The sequence below is a fragment of the Ctenocephalides felis genome, unplaced genomic scaffold (genome assembly GCF_003426905.1).
Source record: "Ctenocephalides felis isolate EL2017-DRISC unplaced genomic scaffold, ASM342690v1 CF-g0.4_SCAFFOLD_01886, whole genome shotgun sequence".
Lineage (NCBI taxonomy): Eukaryota > Metazoa > Arthropoda > Insecta > Siphonaptera > Pulicidae > Ctenocephalides > Ctenocephalides felis.
In genome coordinates this window covers 150,575,939-150,596,807 of record NW_020538040.1, presented here as the reverse complement: position 1 = coordinate 150,596,807, position 20,869 = coordinate 150,575,939, and the positions used below count along the sequence as shown (strand labels likewise).

General features: G+C 27.2%; 1 protein-coding gene across 1 annotated transcript in view; it reads left to right on the top strand.

Annotated features, from left to right (window-relative positions):
- Positions 1 to 20,869, top strand: part of LOC113376054 (cAMP-specific 3',5'-cyclic phosphodiesterase, isoforms N/G-like) — a 167,960-nt gene that overhangs the window by 42,586 nt on the left and 104,505 nt on the right. Inside the window, exons 2-3 of the mRNA XM_026615985.1 lie at positions 1,276 to 1,392; positions 17,862 to 18,044. Of these exons, the coding sequence (XP_026471770.1) occupies positions 1,276 to 1,392; positions 17,862 to 18,044 (300 nt within the window). The remainder of the gene's footprint in view (positions 1 to 1,275; positions 1,393 to 17,861; positions 18,045 to 20,869) is intronic.

Here is a 20,869-nt window from a genome sequence, read left to right as displayed (position 1 = left end):
AAGCTGAAACAGGGTTGTAGTATTTATCATAACTATCATGAAAAAAATTTGAAAAGAATTTTTCTCATGTAGTTTGAAATTTATGAGCTTTAAAGTGCAACCTAGAGCTTTATTCAAACTTTGACAATTTTTAAGTTATTGTGGTTAATTTTTATTAATTTTGTCTATTTAAGCTTTGGAACCGTAACTGTAAACAACCGTTCTAGGACTACAAAAGATAATGACACAATTGTTTTATAATTAAGACTACTAAAAAGTGAATTTAAATTTTTCAAAATTGGTTGACATTGAAAGACCTTTTTTTAAAAAAAATGTACTAAATAGTGTTGAAAAATTACATGAAAAATTGGCGCACTATATCAGGATTGCAAAATGGTAAAATACAAAGGTTTTCATTATAAAATCATTTAAATAAAAATCTATAAATAAAGCGATTATGCTCATATTCTGTTCAAATGTTTTTGTCTCGCATTAAAAAAAAAACAAGTAATTTTTAGAATTACTCTAATTATTATATTGAAAACCTACATTGAATGTATTTTACAATTTTACAATTATGGTATAAGACGCCAAACTTTTGATGGAACTTGCCAATACACACTTAAATACATTTTCTAAAGGTGGTTCTATCAAAATCGACTGATATAGAAAATTTTGAATTAAGTCTAACAAATAGTACTAATTCTAGAAAACACGACGAAATTGTCATTGTTTTTGAATGTTTTCTTAAAAATGTTACTTACGGTTACGATTATAAACAAAAATAATAAAAATTAACCAAAATAACAAAAAATTAGTAACAGTTTCATCAAAGATCTGAGTTGTACTCAAATGATCATAATTTTCGGAAAACAGGAATATCTTTTTTGATTTTTTTTCATAACAGTTCCGATTACTACTATCACCTCATTTAAACGTGACGTTGAGTTTTGGGACACTCTGTATATAAGTAAAATTTATAATGCTATGTTAATTTTAAGCGATAATTTTATTTATACTCTCTATATTTTTGAGACATATTTGTTATTACAATAATGCAAGTAATAATCATACACAACATAGGTATATCATGTGCATGCATATAGTACTCTTATCAAAATCGTACGTTGTGCAATCGGACATCCATTATTCGAAATCGATTATAAATCCATTATCCCTTCGTCGTTGGTTTGGTGTTCTACGTTCAACGTTGGTCGGGTGTTATTTGCCGCAATTGTTTGCGTCAAATCTCGGTGCACGTGTTGTTCTTGTTTTTCTGAAATCGTGCTGATGCAGGTACTCGGAAGGCATGCGTGCCGGCGGAAGGCGACGCTCGAGCGGACGCGGAGGCACGCGTCGCTACACGCACACGGCGCGGCCGCTGATCGCCGACAGGAGGCGCACAACCGGAAGGTATTCGAGAGGAAATTATTGGAAAAATTATGAATAAAAAATATTCAGAGAAATACGTATATATATATATATATATATATATATATTTATATATCTTGAATATTGAATTTCAACCAATCGTCGAAATAAAAGAAAACAAAAAAATAAAAATATTTATTTGTAATGTACGTTTCGACACGGATTGTGTGTCATCATTCAGAAAATTTTGTTAATCAGTATCTAAACAGTGAACATAACATATTTGTTCACTTAATGTTATTTTCTATATTTATTTTATATATATTGTATGTATAGTTTATTTTCTATATGTCATTATCAAAAAAATTGTTTTTCCTGGTGTGGTATGTATATCTTTTATTCTTTAATTATTTTAAATATAAATTTAAATTTATTTTTTAAATTATGTAAATATTCTTTCAGATACTGATTAACCAAATTTGCAAGCAGTTTTTAGCAGGTGTTCAAATTTTGTCATTTTTTAAGAATTTTTTTAAGAAATTTTGACACGCTATTTAGGAACCACGTGTTTGTTTTGTTCGGGGCCGTACTGTCGAAGCGTTTGTTTATGACCCTGTCGTTATGCAATTGCAAAAACAACCCCTCAGCGAATCTTCTTTCAATTACGTTCTCTTCAAAATGTAAATTTTTTGTGTTGAAAGACTCTATATTACGATTTAAATTTTTAATATGCTCGGTTAACATCGTCTTAAATTGTTTGAGATTTTTTGAGTTATTTTTATGTTGAACAATTATGTCCAAATATGTTGTCTGTTTGGCCGGGACATTCCCGGATTTCCACTTTGTGTCTCGCGTTTTTCTAAAAGAAATATTTGTCCCGGATTTAGATTTTTTGTCCCGGATTGTCCCGAGTTTTCGAAAAGTATAGATCTATATTGAATCTTCGCTCTCACTTGATAATGAAATTACAACTACTCATTAAATATCTGAAAATTTTATACAACTAGTATAGCTTATATGAAAAGTAGTAGTAGCTTATATGAAAAAGGCGAGTTAAAATAGCCTTGCACATTCATAATTTTGAACTTATATTTTCAATTTTCCGAAAATTAACAAATATTGTTATTTTAAATATTGTATTGCTAATTATTTTTAAATAATTATGAACAAAATTGAACAAAATTTTGAGTTTGGAAGCTGAAAAACTATATAGTTTCCAAAATATGAGATAAAATATAACATATAATCGAATTATAATTATAATTAAGTTCTTAGTCAGTAAAATCAGATTAAAAAAAACTCGTTTAGAAAAGACGGATTTTTATTGCATTCTTACAGTATTTGTTATTTTAAAATAATGTAATATTTTTCTGCGTTCAATCTCTATCATAAAACAGTAACTACTGTCAAAATGCTATGTGGTTGCTCTGAAGTCAGGAGTTTTAGACTTTTAGAAAAGAACTAACCTAGAAAACGCACAAACGACAAAAAAAATCTTATCACAAGTGCATCTTTGTGATGTGGCAAAAAACATATGAGTGAAGTTGTATTTCATGTGTAAAACGCTTGACTGCACAGCAAATACATAGCATTTGACAGTTTTTAGTACCATTTTATATGCAAAACGCTACGTAACATAGCGTTGCCATGACATTGGGATATTTTGCGGCAAAAGAATTTATGCTTTCTTATAGTCTAAAATATCATAGTTAAACATCAAGACATAGTAACTTTAATCCAACTGAAACTATCTACAAAATAGTCTACAATCATAATTTTAATTATTATAACAAAATTTAATATCTTCTCTTATTTGCATTTGTTTCGTTTGATGCACCGTGAACTAAATAGTAAAATAAATTTGATTTTAATTTCGAGCGTAATTCATTTAAATTATCGCTTTGTTAAAGTTTAAAATCCTCATTGTCGTGAATGTTTTATGCTTTTATATAAAAACAATTTTCCGCATATTTAGTTAAATTCAATAAAAGATTTATCTGATTCAATTGTATTGTAAATAAATTTGGTAAATAATCCATCTGATACATTGTTTTCAGATTATTCAAAATATTTGCCTTTGTTTTGCTTTATCGTATTTTTAAATATTAAATATTTAGTCAGTCATTTTTCAATCAATTAAAGCTTGTGAAATATTTATAAAATGTTAAAAAACAAAATTAAAACAAAACACAAATTATTTTTTGTACTAGTGTGAGTGAATTAATTAATTATATGCGAAATTACAGATTTATCTTGACCTTATTTTCACAGCAAGTACCTTTAGCATATTAATAATTTACATATTTTTGTTAATATTTTTTTAAATCCAAAAATAAGTTTATAGCTATTATTGTTCTGTGAAAAATCGAATGAATCATGTATTTTTTAAATATTATTTATTCAAATTAATCGCGTTTGTTAAAAAAAATTATGGACAATACTACAGAATAATTTAAACTTTATATTTACAATCTTCGTGAACACAATCTTATATTGAATGTTAATTTAATATTTTTATAATCAAAAAATAATTTATTTTCATATGAAAGCTAATTCAAATATTTTTTGTATTCAAAGAGGCTAATATAATATAGTATTACAAATACTGTTATCATCGAAATATACTTGGAAAAGACATAATTTAAATTCAGAAAGGAGAACTTTACTATTACTCCATTTGTAAGATACTTCTGCAATCTATTGTTATATACTCAATTTTAGTAAATACAAAAAATAATATTCACATCAAAAACATAATAGAACTTTGCTAAAAAAAATAAAAATAAATTATTGCAAAATATTGATATGAGCATTACTATAATTATAAATAATTTTAATCTACTTATTTGTAATTGATGACGTATAAGCAAAGATAAGATTAAAATTACTGGCAATTATAAAAAATCTAACTAGCACTTATAGATTATTTTCTATCATGTGTGAATGAATGTATAATATTTATGACGTATATATGTTTGAAATATGTACTCTATATATGCTTTAAATCATTTTGCGATTAACTTAAAATGAATTATTATTAATAACGATAAAATTTTACAACGTAATGAAATTTGTTAAATTTATTTGACTCATGAATAATTAATATTCTTCTGGCTATAATTTATATCTGAAATTAATTAATTTGGTGGCTGGCTTTGATGAATTTATGTTATCATAACTGACCATAAAATCGTTTTTTAGAGGCCTCGTTATGTTAACGTTTACATTTGTAATTATATTTTTATTTTAAACATAAGCTGCGGTATTCATTATTTGTTTATGTGGCAAGATTAAATTTTATATATATATATATATATATATATATATATATATATATATATATATATATATATAATATATATTCGTTCATAGTATCTGTTTTTAATCATTTTTTACATTACGATCTATACTTTTCATAAATGCAATGTATAACATTTACTATCATAGTATTTTATGATACTATACTATAATAATCAAATACCATTTATTTTATTTCTGAATAGAATAAGAACAAAGGTCATAGTTTAATGGGATTAAATCGATACATAAATTTAATTATTTGTATTTTCGAAGTTTTGTATCTGGCATTACTACACTATCAATTTATGCGTATTTATCAATCTATGTTTTTTGCATTTATTTTTATACAAAACTATAAATTATATGATAAAATCAATGATACTCACATATTTAAAAGCTGTTTGTAATATTACCAAGTTATTAATCTGTATCAATTACATATTAATTAAGCAATAGTATAATCAAATCTATTTTATTAAAAGATGCTGACCTAAAATAATAGTGATGATATAATACACATTGTATTTGTAATAAAATTTTATTATGAACATATTGCAGATTTAATTTATGATGTCGGTGCAAAAGTCAAAGATAAAATGACAGCATTTTGATAAATATCTTTTGATTATTTTATTTGATGAGTCGATTTACTTGAACAATTGCATATAATATAAATTAATAATTATTCAATGTTTATAATCTGTAGTTATGAACTCAATGAAGTTATCGAAACAATTTTTATATTATCAATATTTTTTATTATGACTACTTTTTATTACCGACATTTTTTTGGCCTCGTTAGATTATCATCCAAATAATTTATTTAATATATTATTATGCAATTCAAAGTTCTACTATTCGTTATTTTTTATCTATTGAAATTTTACTTATTTTTTGGAAAATTTTATTACAAATGACTTTACATACAGAGTTGGTCAGGGCTCAAACGGGGGTTGGTTGCAATTGGACTTTTAGCAATTACATTGTAAAAACCAATCCAATTTTATCATACATATTATTATTTTTAATATTTATTCTTAATATTATTTCTTCTTTATAACATCATTATTTGGTTAGTATATGAACATACTTTATTATTTTTTCGTTCTTTACTTACTGCACTCTGTAACTTGATTAATAGAACTTCGAAACAATATTGTATATTAAAAAAAAAAAAACGTATTGTAGGTTTAAAAAAAAAAACAATTTTAGTAACGTAGACTGAAAAAAACATGGTTTCGATAAATTTATAATATTATCTATATACTGATTTTCCAAATACTATTAATTTAAATCGAGACTGTTACAAAAAATACATGATTTATTTGGGTTTTCATATTGCAATACAATTCATAAATACTTTACAATGCTTTGACCAATACAAAAAACGTGTGACAATATATTTGAAAAATATTTAAAGACACTATAAAGCAAAACAAATATAGATACTATATTGCAAACAAATGTATTTGGAATTTTGTATCTAATAACAATGCCTGAGATGCAATGATTGATTATTTACAGAATTTACAGAAGTAATATTGCGGAATCGATAGAAAAATATGAGTATATATACAGGTATATATATATATATATATATATATATTGACATTGATAAAGAAAATTCATTTAAATTATTCTCAATCTAATACTCTCAAACCTAATGCATTTATCGTGTCAATTGAGTATCTAGCAATTACGTGTTCCAATGCGGCGTGTCATAGGTATGATAGTTTGTCAAAAACGACTACAATTCCAGCATAATATACTACAAATAACGTCAAATAAAATTAACTAATTGTGTAAACAATTAAATAACAAATTCGCCTGCTTGCAAGCAAGCGCGATCGTGCCATATCATATTTCTGACTATGAACATCGAATGGTCCAAAAAGCCAATCGCCGAGGCACTCCAAAATGTATAAATACATCCGACAGTTAATTTAAATACGCGATGCCTTTTGTTTGAATAATGGACATGTATCGGTTCATTTCAATTCAATTGTTCTTTCGAACTCATTCATAACAATTGTGCTCACACAATTTTTATTCGTTTTATATTTAAGCAAATGTTATGATACTCCATCAAGATGCCATTAAGATATTTGCATATTTTATGTAGGCAAATATTGACTTTTTTCGTGTTTTGTTATACAAAAATGAAATGGATTTCATTAATATAAAAATAATGTACTATTCGTCTGAGAATTTCATTTTATTAAGTGGTATCGTTTTAAAAAAAAATACCATCAAGTTAAGGTACACACCTCCAGTTTTGGTGTAAATTTTATTATCAAGGAAAAAATCATTATATTTAAAAAACTATTATTTTAAAATTATATGAAGAAAATTCATGATACTGATCAATATAGGATATTTGACTTAGGATTTAGATTTACTTTGCCGTATCTAAACATGGTTTTTGGAAACAATTAATCAACGTTTTCGAGAAAAATGATCAACTGATTAGAGTGATTCAAAACACATTCGATTAGTACTGACGTTGACGAGTTAATTAATTTGTGGTAAAGGCAGGTCCTCTATTTTTATAGGTATGATGGAAAAAATTAAAATAGTGACTAATTGGGGCTCTACTTTATTATCTTGTATACGCATAACAAATTATTGGATTTTTCAAAACATCAATTTTGTACTTGAAATATTACAAATACATATAAAACATTTAATGTGATTAATATTTATTCATCGAATAATATTTATTATAATAATATTTAAATATTATTTATTAAATATTTTTCAAAATTACGTTTTCAAGAAATTCACTTTGTCCAATAATTTTATTTGTGTAATATTAGTCTATTGAACTGAAACTTTCAGCATTTTTCCATCTGGCACAATGCTATATAGTTCTAGTTTTCTATTTCTTCAGTTCCAATCAAATTAGCGAAGAGCTAAAACTATTTATATGATTCTCTGTCATGCAACAAAGGTTCTCTATAAAATCGATAAATCTATAGTATAATTGCCTTTAAACATGTGTCGACTGCACTTTTATTCCGAATGATTCTTTTGCATTCACAAATATTTAACTAAAGATTGATTTGAATATCGTCTTTATGTGTTATTTTATTAACATGATTCAAAGAATTTTTTATCCGTAGGTATTAGGCCTTTTATGCTCAATATAAAATATAAATAAATATAGTTTATTTTCACTAATGTGATAAAAAAGGTGAATAATTTTCCAAAAAAATCTAAATGTTTTAACGTGTATGGAATACAAATGATATGAAACTAAATGTATGAACTAGATACAGTTATGTAGTTCTTTACGGTGTTGATAGTACAAAAAAGAAATTGAATAGAATTGGACTTATTATTAGACTTAAAATGGTTATTATGGTCATTATCAACATATTCATTAACCATCTATTTATACTACAAATTAAATACAAATACGGCGTTTATTAACGCAATAGGAAATTAAGTAAATAAGGAAAGACTGCAAATCTTCTTAAACCACAATTTTTGTCTTTATATAGAGAAAGTGATTATGAAGTGTTAAAGGTATAGTAAAAATTAAACATATGTTCTGACAGCATTGTTTTGAATTGATTTGGATTTCTAGAGTTATAAATATATTGATTCACTCTATTTATTGGGGACTTTCTCCAATATAGCACATATTACACAAACATCATCAATAATAGATTAAAGTATGTATTTGCAAAATAATTTTAATAATTTTTCTTCGCTTTTTGATAATCCTTTTGTCAATTCCAATGTTCTTTCTCCTAATAAATATAAAGATTTAATTTGTTCGTGTTATGAAATTGGTATGAAAACTATCGTTTTACTAGGTAGTATTTTATACCTTCGACCATGCATGTGCAGTATCATCTCATTTCTGGTGGATTTACCAAAAATATAACCGTCGTGAAATACCTAATATAAATTTTTGCCATGAGAAATTTTAATTAAATGACAATTGCATTTAACGGCACGATTGAAATAGTTTTTTGTGTCCTTCTCCGTTTGTCGTTCGATTTACATTAAACCGATTTCATTTAACTCGTATTTGTTCGCTCAGCCGTATAATTTCACTTGTTCAAGTTGTTCATACAACAAAGCCGAAAATGATTAGAATAATTCGGTTAGAAATGAAATTATATAAATGGAAAATTCCGTGTAGGAATTAGCGAGGGTTCATATTATTGATCTGCCGAAGTATTGCGTATAACATAACTTGCAATAACGACATTTACGTTTGTTTATCTAACGCAGGAGAGGAATTATATCCTTTGACAGGAGACGATGGGACAGTATGAAGAAGAAACAGTTTTGTATGGGAGGAGATGGATCGGATACGTGTCGTCTTTGCGTTATCCAGATCAGGGGTTGCAAATTTACATCATATTAATTGATGTTTTTATAGTCAAAAAGAATTTTTAAAATCCCGAAGGAGAAGTTTGTGCTTTCAAGAAAATACAAATTGGTAATTTTGTGTATTCGACGTTGCAAGTCATTCTGAAATGTTTGACACTAAAATTGAAAAAAGTATGTGTATGTGTGTATGTGAGCCGAAATTTTATCTTCTGTTGTCTTTTTTTCCAAATACAGTTGTACCGATGAGTAATTTAAGTCTTGACGTTTCAAGTCATTCTGAGTTGTTTGACACCAAAATTGAAAAAAGTATGTGTATGTGTGAATGTGAGGCAAAATTATATCTTCCGTTGACTTTTTAACAAATACAGCTGTACCGATGAGAAATTTGTCTTGACGTTTCAAGTCATTCTGAATTGTTTGACACCAAAATTGAAAAAAAGTATGTGTATGTGAGCCGAAATTTTATCTTCTGTTGACTTTTTTTCAAAAACAGTTGTACCGTGAGAAATTCTATGAGATTCGATTAGGATTCGCTTGTAATTAGCAAATCAGTGCAAACTGTTTTGTCCGCGTTTTCCCAAAAATTGTGAACCGTTCTTGAAAATTCTAAATCTATTCGAGAAACGTCAGCTAGGAATCGTGCTGATTACGTCGAGGGTGTAAGATTAAAGATTGGTTAAGCCGATTCGTTCTAATTAATTAAAAAAAAAGAAAAGATATGAAGGTCCGGGGTTAAAAAGGTGCACCAGCGATGTATCAAAAACCAGTAAAATTAAGCATTGTTTAACAACAATATTTGAAAGTTGAAGGAAAAAGATGTATAGCCAGCTATAACCTTGATTCTTATAACTTTGCTATCGGGAGATAAAATAATATTTGAAAATCCATAATGAAAGCATTTTCTTCCGTTGGTAGTTTTTTAGCATTAGGTAAAAATATAATTATTTTGTAAAGGTTTTAATTAAACCTTAGTATTGAGTTTTTGGTCTTAAAAACCATCCTTAAATATTATAGGCCTACGAAAAGTGGTCTAATTTTATTTTTTTTAACTTGAAATAATGGACAGTGCTTTTTATCGAGTGTGTATTTATGAATTAGACTAGTGTTCGTTTTTTGTTCAATAAAGTGCAATATTTAAACTATTTTTTGAAAATAACGGGTGGTCCATCTAGTGGTTCTAGTGATATAGTGATCTTACGGTTTAGATATTTCTGCAAAAAAAAAACATATAAAGTATTATACATCGTTAGAAAGGTCTCAAAATTCTTTTTTTTCCCATATATCGCCACTCCCGAATTCCGCACGGTGTGGCCTACAGGCAAGTTGCTATCGATAAATTCAAATTTTTAAATGGGCCACCCTATATATAACATGTTTTATAAATTATTTAATTTTATGCAAATTTGTTATAGTTTCTCGTATCATGATGCAGATCAGTATATTTATAAATAACTTGCAAATTAATATGGTAATTTGTTACTGACTAATTCGATCATTTGCGAGTGACTGGAAGTTCATGCAACTAGCATTAAGGCAAATTGCCACTTACGCCTAGTGTGACATGGAATGAAATGTTTTTCCATTAGTATATTTTTTGATACGGTCTAATTCTACGTGAATTTTTTAAAAATCTTAGAATTTGGAATTTTCCAATAGATACTTTTGGATTATATATTAGATATTAAATATATTTGGATGATATATTATGCTTTAGAAATTGATTTATTTAACTTGAAACAATGTTGCTATCTAAATATTATTTTATTAATATTTGTATCCAAATAGATAGAGTATTATTTTATTTTGCACAAAACATATTAAAACATTATATATATATATATATATATATATATATATATATATATATATATTTCATATGTTATCTAAAACTGTGACAAATTACAGATTAATAATTCGTATTGGCGTATTTTATGATCGAAAATTTATTGTGCGGTTTTTAACCACAAGCGTGAAATGTTCAATAAACTTTATAATTGATCCATTTTGTATGAGCTATATGACATTTTGAATGTTTTTATCCTGTGAAATCCAATTAAACACAATCCAGTTTAAAACAATGCCACAATTTTTAAAGAATCACAAATTATTAGCGTTTTCAATACTACGATAAAGAGTACGCGATAATCTGATAGCAGTAGTGTATTAATTTTAATTTTAAATTATGGGTCATTTATATATTTATGAAAATAAAATTCTGGGCATTACTACAGAAATTTAAAAAAAAAAATCAAAATTAGGAAAAAACATCTATCTAACATCCTATGGCTCCGCGTTTTGATAGAAAATTTTTAAAATCAGAATAGGTCAACCATTGACTTGTCCTAATCGCCGATAATAATATTATTATATTCTGTATTCTGATAGCTATTAGAAATAGAATATTTAGCTACTCTGATTTCGGTTATGGAAGAACACTAATAATTGAAAAAAATCTATGATAATTAATTAAATGATAAATCATGTACATATATCATTTACTGCAAACCTGCAATTACTCCTCTGTTTGCTGTAATTTGTACATCGACCCACTTCTGTTTTGCCGAATTTGCCTTATTTCTAATTACTTAAATATGAGTTCCAAGTTATGCCTTAATTAAACATATTTGATAGCATGCTAATTTATTTTCTGATTCGATATTTGCATAAGCATATGTTCCGAGATGAATATAAATGGCAGTATATTTAGTAATGGAAGTATATATATATATATATATATATATATATATATATATATATATTATATATATATATATATATATATCAACTCACGTTTACTTGAAATTTGAATTGATGGACTTATGAAAAATACTTTTGTTTTTCTACTTCCTTACGAATTATTTAAAATTTTTACTTCGTTAAATATAATTTCATAGTAAAAATCTTTGATGCTAAAAAAACGATACTAACTATGATATGGGAAGAGTGGGGCTTAAAGGTTCACGAGTAAAAAAAGTTTCTTTATATATCAAAAACAAGTAACATTAAGAATATTTTAACAATAATGTTTGAAAATAGCAGGAAAAAGATTTGTGATATAGCTTATACAGAGATGGTGCAAAAATGACCAACCTTTACCCTGGCAAATGTGCAAACAATATAGAATTGTGAATAAATATATAAATTCAGTTTAAAAAAAACTTTGCAAGAAATAAATAAATTAATAGTTTTTCAAACTCTGCTGATGAAAAACTTGATCAAGGTTATATACAGTTTCTATCTTTGTCAAAAATGTACCCATTGAATTTATGTTTAGCACTAGTTGAGTATTGCAGCTATTATTTCTTAAAATACCTTTAAAATTAAAAATAAATCATTGAATCTGTTTGCCTCTTGGCTGTCCCATTTTACCCGGTCAATGGGATAAAAATAGATAGATGACAAATTTTAGAAAAATAGTAAAAAAAATACATTTCTGTAATTAGGAATTAACTAATATATTTAACTAGATATTTTACTGAACATGGTTCGATAATTGTATATTTACTTCGATACGTGTTGTGTGTTTCAATTTGGTCTTGACTATACATTAAAGTCAAATTGGATCTTTGTGACTTACTGTACCCTAAATGTGAATGCTACGAGTGAAATCGTTTTTTTATTCACATTTATGAATTACAATCTGTCGTTATGAAAAACATTCAGTAATTTTAATGGTTTATTAAATAAGGAAAAAAGATCGAATGGTCACCCAGTGGTGTTCCGATTCGAGGTTGGAAATGTTTAGCTTATAGATGTAGTCTTGATGTGAAAAAATTAAAATAAAGCCTATGAGTATTTGTACATATTATAGGGTTACTAAAGAATATCAAAAAGGCCGTTTTCTTCTGAGCCGTTCGATGCCATGGTTTTTTATTAAGTTTTTGGCCATGATATTTGGGTGGTTCTGTATTCTATCCTTGTATCTCAGACTGAACTTTTCATTTTTTTCCTTAACTGTGTTTATGTTCAAATCTGTATGAACCAACCAATTTGGGACATACTTGGGTGCGTTTATAATTTCTGTCAAAATCTTGTTTTGAAATCTTTGAATCATGGCGATGTTGTACTTGCGTGCCGTTTCCCAAAGCCGTATTCCGTACGTCCAAATTGGTTTTAACTTGACTTTGTACAGAAGAAGTTTGTACGAGTGAAATGGTAAAAAATAGAAATAAATACTTTACCTAGTTTTGGAATCTATTGAAGATCATAAAAAATACGACAGCAAATATATATATGCATAAGAAATACTATTAAAATATATATGAATGAATTAAAGTGAATTTTTACCAATCCCAATTACTATAATATTTATATTATATCTTTCATACTTTTTACAGTTTCATGAATGTAAAATACGTACTCAAACAAAAATGCGCTGAAATATTTATTTTTTAGCCCTTTTATTTATAATATTTTATGATTTAATTGTATTCACTAACAGTTGGTCTTTCATGTGCAGATTATTCTATACAGAATTTCATAAATGTAACCATACAAATTATTCAAATATCTGTATATTACAGATTTATATATTCAGATATGATATATATATATATATATATATATATATATCACAGTAAATTTATATAGCAATTTATACCCATAGAGTATCTATTCAGTATTATTACACCTATAACAATTGTATGAAAATTGAATTCATGCACCGGTTTCGTCTGAAACGTTATTGTATGAATGAAACTAACCTTCACTGATATCAACAACACAATATTTGCTCATAGTTAGAATACGTTTAAAAAGCGGTAATATTTGTAAATAGAATTAAGCCTAATTAATGTCTTTAAATGTCATTTATTTTAATACTGTTTTGCGTGCGAATACTTGGGTAATTACAGAACAGTTTCATAAAATAATCACCTTCTTTCATTATATCATTTATAATAACATATTTTAATGTGTCTGTGAAGCATTTAAGAGAAGTGTGAATTGTCTATTTATAAATCATTCGAGTCGTATTTAAATTTATGGTAAATAGAAAATTATCATTGGAAACGGTTCGGGTTTTATTTTATTCGTGAGCAATTTTTATTTATACTGATTAAAGTGAATACTATATTGTGTTATTAATTTATTCATTATTATGTGGTGGCTGAACTTTCTTAATAGAAATCAAAATCTATACAATGTTTCTTGCAAAAAATTGTGTATGGTGTCGGTCGAACCCTTTCACTCACTTATATTATTAGGGATGCCTTATACACGTAGACACCCGTAAATGGAAAAAATAAATCAATGAATTCGAAAAAGGTATTTAAGAAAATGTAAGAAAAATAAAATATAAAATTGCGAAGGTAAGAATTGTTGCATGGACAATATTTTTCTTTACAATTTACATTCTCTACAAAATAAATATTGAACAGTCTACATACATTTCTGACTTTGGAACCATAAATATAATTGTATTCGTTGAAATGCGAAAATATAATAATATTAAATAATTAGCTAATATCACTTATAATTTAAAAATTGATAACATTATTTTCAATCAGAAAATAAAGTTTAATTTAAATAGATGAAAGTTGCAATGGATAGAATCGTTACTGTTTAAACGTGAACCCTATATTTATTGAACTAAGAATAATAGATAGGGTTAGGCGTGGCACAAAGGTCCAATTTGACTTTGAGCTATTATATTGTGAAAATCAAACTAATTCTATCATAATAATTAACACATTTCAACAACTATCTGACTATGTTCAGTAAAATTCCCAGCTAAAAGTCATCATTGTAGAAATGTGTCTGTTTTTCAAAAATTTGTCGTCTGGTGACTGGTTGTTCTTTTTACCTCATAGACAGGGTGAAATGGGACGGCTAGGGGTACAATGTTTAATTTTCAATTTCAAAGGTATTTTACGAAATAGTAGCTACAATATTAAACCAATGCAAAACACAAATTTTATGGGTACATTTTCATAGAGACTGCATATAACTTTGATATGGCATTTTGTCATCAGTATTGGAATAACTATTTATTTAATTTGCCTCTTTCAAAATTGCCTTTTTAAGTTAATTTACTATTTTTTATTGTTTACCTTTACCTTTTTACCCCACCCACGTGTAAGCTTTTATAGAGGTTTTATAGAGGTTATATAAAAATCTGTTGAATTTAACTAAAAGTTTACAGTACATATTATGAAACAATTAAATAACGTATACTTAAAATTTATATTAAGTTTTCGTAAACTAAACAACAGTGCTCACAATAAAAAAAACTAACAACGAAAGAAAATTCTTTTCTTATGGATTTTCAAACACTGCCGTTTATCTCCCAACAGAGACGGCGTAAGAATCAAGGGGATTGATAGTCATACATATTTTTTTCTCTGCTTTCAAATATTGTTGTTAAAAAATTCTTAACCTTACTTGTTTTTGAAATGTCAGTGGTAGACCTTTTGGACCTTACAATTACTATTATAATAGAATTCTTTGATGTTCTAATCATATTTGTTCTTGAACGCGTTTTAGGCAAATTTTATCTATTTCATGTGCCAAAAATGATTAGGATTTGCACTACAATTTCAAATATGGAAATGGAAAATCATTTTCTCTATATTTTCATAAATCGTACTCTAAAGCTAGTGGCATCTGCGGACGAACTGCGCTACAGGCGGGTTCAAAAGGTTGAAATCGGTATTTCTTCTCCTGGTTCACTTTTCTGCTTATCACATTTTGCAACCGGCATTTTCAGCCAACATACCGTTATAACAAGTTTCCAGAAATAACCGATAGATTTTGTCAACTGTTACTTTCACAAAGATACCATAAATTGGTTTAAAATTTTTTGTTAATTAATAACTAATCTATGAGGTTGTATTCAGACTCTGAACTATTTATATTTCAATTTGTACTCTCAATAGTAATTCACATAACGTATTTTAAATACTTTATCTGAGGTATTTGTTCATTATAGCTTGGCGTGCATAACTATGGACTAATAAAAAAACTTAATTATGTAATTTGGATATTGTTTAATTTAATTAAAAGTTTAATTACTAAAAACCAAATAAACTAGCTGATACTCATATTTTTTATTGCATACAAAACAGAGTGTAGAATATCGATATAAATTAAAAATGTGTGAGTTTGTTGTATTGTGTAAATGTTGTGAGTTGTTTGTTCACAATTTCTTCAAAAAAGATTTAAGATATATATTACTCATTTATTTATAGTTGAATATTTCAATAACACACCAAATAATACTGTTTGGACGTATTTTCATCTTTTGGTTTGGCCATGAAGACAGCCATCTTCATGGTATTGAGCTTTTGTACAGGAACCTTTGGTTTCGTGGTATTGAGCTTTTGTGGCACAGAGTGGGATTGGACTTATTTTTTTTATTTATTATTATTTTTTTTATAATTTATAATTATTATTTTTAACTTCTAAAACTAAACTCCGTCTGGTAACACGTGTAATAGGTGATAAATATATAGAATCTTCTATCAATAACAACTTAATGACGAATCAATAATTGTGATAAGAATTCGCAACAAATGCATAACATATATAAGAGTTACAAAAGATAAATTATAACTTACCAATGTGAGTCATCGAAGTATGATCTTTTACATACCTTTACAAAAATTAATTGCATTTTCCGCTAGTATATTTCTACTAAGATTCAATAATTCTAATTCTCTCTTGAATTAGTAATTGGATATATGGGAATCTATTTAGAGGTCCCAAGTTCAATGCCTCGGGCAGCCTGATATCAAGTAGTAGTGACGGTTTTTACTTGGAAATATAGATAGCAATATGTTTTAAAGTGAAAATAGCGTTTACTCGGCATTACTGCATTTAAAAAACATCATTATTAGAGAATAGTAATGATAAAAATAATCATACATAGATAAGGCAACTGTTGGGGTTGACATAACTGAAACCGATTTATTAAACATTACATTATTAATTATGCTTGTAGTGCATTGTACGATGAAACATTCGTACCTGGAATTTCGGATAATTATATTTTTGGATTGTATTCATACACCTTTGAAATATCGTAATCGATTAATGAAAGCTTTAATTAATTTGCAGTTATTGAAGTTCTCTAACAATGGAAACTTTATTTGAAATTCATATTTTGTACAATATTGTACGATATTCTTTTAATGCAATACATACAATACATTTTGACGTTTTTTGTAATTTAAAATTTAGTGTGCTTACTATACTGGGAATATATACCTAAATACAACGCAAAATATACATTAATTTAGGGTAGAGCGGGGCTTGAAGGTCTTTGGGAAATAGGTCTACCAGCATTATCTAAACCAGTAAAGTATGGTATTTCTTAACTATACTATTTAAAGTAAAGTATATATGGCTTGTAACCATTCTTTCAGACAAACGTCCATTTTTGGTTTTGAGCAGTGTTTACGATACCTGAGTATAATTTTGAAGTGTAGTTGAGTCAAAATCACCACAACTTATAGAACATTTAAGTTCCGATAGCTATTAAAAAAAAAAAACAATAAATAAACTGTAAGTTCATGTTTACTACACGTTCTGCAAAATAATTAATAGTCTCAATATGTTTTGGTTATCAGATTCTGTGTTTAGTCACTCTTAACTGTTTATATTTCAATGTGTAATTCTGACAATGTTCATGAAACAATTTTTTTCAGAATGTATGATATATTTTTATTAATCTCATGACGTAATTATGATTTGTTATTCATATAACAAAAATTATAGTAATCATTATGACTAATATGTATAAAGTTAGGACAGAAATATAGAGTACCCAGTGGTAATATTTTTTTGTTGATTGATGAAATATAGCTTATAAAATTTACAACAAACTAGAAATGAAAAAAATATTAATTTTAAATTTTTTTTTTCAGTTTCGATGTGGAAAATGGTGCGGTCGGTGCGCGCAGTCCGCTCGAGGGCGGCGGCTCTCCCAGCGCCGGACTCGTGCTGCAGGCGCTGCCGCAGCGCAGAGAGAGCTTTCTTTACCGCAGCGATTCGGACTTCGAAATGTCGCCAAAGAGCATGTCCCGAAACAGCTCCATCGCCAGCGAAAGGTAAGAAGAAGTTATATTTATTTATAATTTTAGACGGAATTCTTGTCGTTAAATAAATAATAGGCATGTACGTTGTTTGTTTTACAATTAAGTCAATATTTGAGTTTTATTTTGGTAGAGACAATATTTCGACTTGTATTGTACAGCTGTATGTAGTTGAAATAAATGTGTGTGAGAATGATTAGGATCGACTTAATCATGTTTTTGGGTTGATAATGATTTTAGAATCAACTAAACGTTCAGAAAGAAATCAGATATCTATATCATTTAAATTTGATAACAATTGAACACATGTTGGTTTATGTTGAATATTCTGCTATCAATAGCACGTATAGAAGAATATTTAAGAATAATTTTATTTCCTAATTTCAAATGTAGAAGATTTATAAGACTGAAGTATAAAAATTCCGATGTGTGCAATTGTTTACTAAGATATATATATATATATATATATATATATATATATATATTGTTTATTTATTAAAAAATTAATTCAATTGGGTCACCAATATTTCATACCAATTACAGTTCAACAAAATGAAAATCATAATTGAAACACATAACATATACAAATACTTTTATATTTCTTTTCTAAACAATTATTCAAAAATACAATAAAATTTTTTGTAATGTTTTGTCACGACGTTTTGGAACTGGGTATGCTCCTTAATCAGGTCTATGTAAAAAATGAAATATCATGAATAAAACTGCAGATGAATAATGTTTATTAAATTTTTAGAAAAATATGTATTTTCACATAAAGCAGTGATTCCCAATCTTTTTTGGGACCCGCTTCACCTTGAGGTTTTTAAAAACTTTATGCTCTCCCTATACATTTTTTTTTGTTTCTGAAAAAATGGGAATGATAACTTTTAGGATGAAATCACTATTAAATTGTTATTGAACATCTCATGTAAAGTTTTGGAATAAGCCAAACAAACTAATTTTATTACTGTTTTTTCGAAATCTATTTAATGCAATATAATATATTTAATGCGGGTTCATAACTTACTGAGCTTTAAACTCAAGTCTTCACGTTGTGTTATTTTAAGTCTATTTCTAAATTTTCACACTGTTCCCCTGAATTTCCAAATTGCCCCCCCGGTTTCGAATCACTGAATAAAGTAAATAATCTAAAAATCATTGCTCTTACCAAATTATTATTAAGTAATGTAGCTACAAAAGGTTTTGTATTTGGCAGAAAAAAGCTGATGATGAAACTTATATAGTTATGTGTTAGACAGTATTTTCGAGTGGACTTTAATATGGATATTTTTGAATTTCTTTACTTTTGGGGCTCAAATGCTTCCAAATCGATAAAAAAAATTCTCTGAAAGTTTAAGCTCTTAATATTAACACTAATTTAGTCCGCACTTCAAACAAAGTTTCTTATGGAAACAACGTAGGTAAAATTCTATTTGTTTTTTAGAATTTTATACCTTACAAGTGGATCCAAATTTTGAGACCAACATTGTATTTGCATAATTTAATCATAAATAAAAAAAATTACAACAAAAGTTACTTATTTTATAAAATAAGTATTTGCTTAGGAGGTAGAACCAAGGAACTTTGTTTGGAGTGCGCATTGACTTAAAGTTAATATTAAGACTTGAAACTTTCAAAGAATTTTCTTTTATCAACTTGGAAGCATTTGTGCCCCTGGGAGCAAAAAAATCTAAAATATCCATATCAAGGACCACCCTAATATATGTACGAATATGTATAGAAAATAATCTTAGAAATATAATACATATTGACTTTCGGTCACCACGTTCAGCCAACAGGTGAGGTGAAGAGTACCTACTTGTAGGTATATGTTAGTAAAGTAATTGCTTTTCCGAACATTTTTTCTTTCGTTGGGTTTTCTGACATCTTGATGACGTTTCGATCGCGCTTGTCGTCAGGTCGAGCGCCGACGGCGATTTGTGAGAGGAAATTAGTTCTAGATCGTTCCGTGATTAATACACGCAATCAACGAGGTTTTCGGGTCAAACAACAAACGTAGACTTTATACGCACCACACCCAAAGGGCCGCCACAAAATAAGGTGCGCAAATGAACCGAGGGAAAATATAATTATAACACAAGCACGTGTCTGACGTGTCCATACTAGAAAACAATCATGTTCCCAACAGTTTGTGATTGAGGATGTAAATTGATTTATTTTCAACACAGAACTACAACAAAGCCACTGTTAAATTTCGATTCGGTGTTTTCTAACATTCTTTTACATTTTTTTAGGTATTCATGAAGTATTTTAACTATTTGGTACTCTCAGATAGAAAACATTGATTATTCATAATAGACTAGATTATGAGAATAAATCACGATTTTAAAGGACAAATGCGTATATCTAATTGATAGGATCAACAAATTTTTCGTATAATCTCATCTCATCATAGAGCTCAATTTGCCGTTAAGAGTCTCCAATTTGCCACATAGAATTTTCAATTTGCCAATTTTTTTAGTTGTTTCAATTGTTGATCAATTATGATATTTCAATTATTGCGTATTGTAGATCTCTTATATTGGAAGTGAAAAGAAAAAAAACTGGAACCAAATTGAAAACCAATTAATAGTTTTTTAAATTAATGTCACGTTAGTTTCGATCGTGTATATTACAACCTTGTATTTTAAACATTGTTTTTAATATTTATTTATTCTAACTAAATATATGTATATTTAACAAAACGATACTATATAATCTAATATGCAATACATTTTATTAATTGTTTTTTTTTTTAATTTAATCTCAAGTCGTTATAGAGTTAAAATTAAACTTTTACTATTTTTTTTTAAATTGTTTCAATCTTAAACAGCTTAATT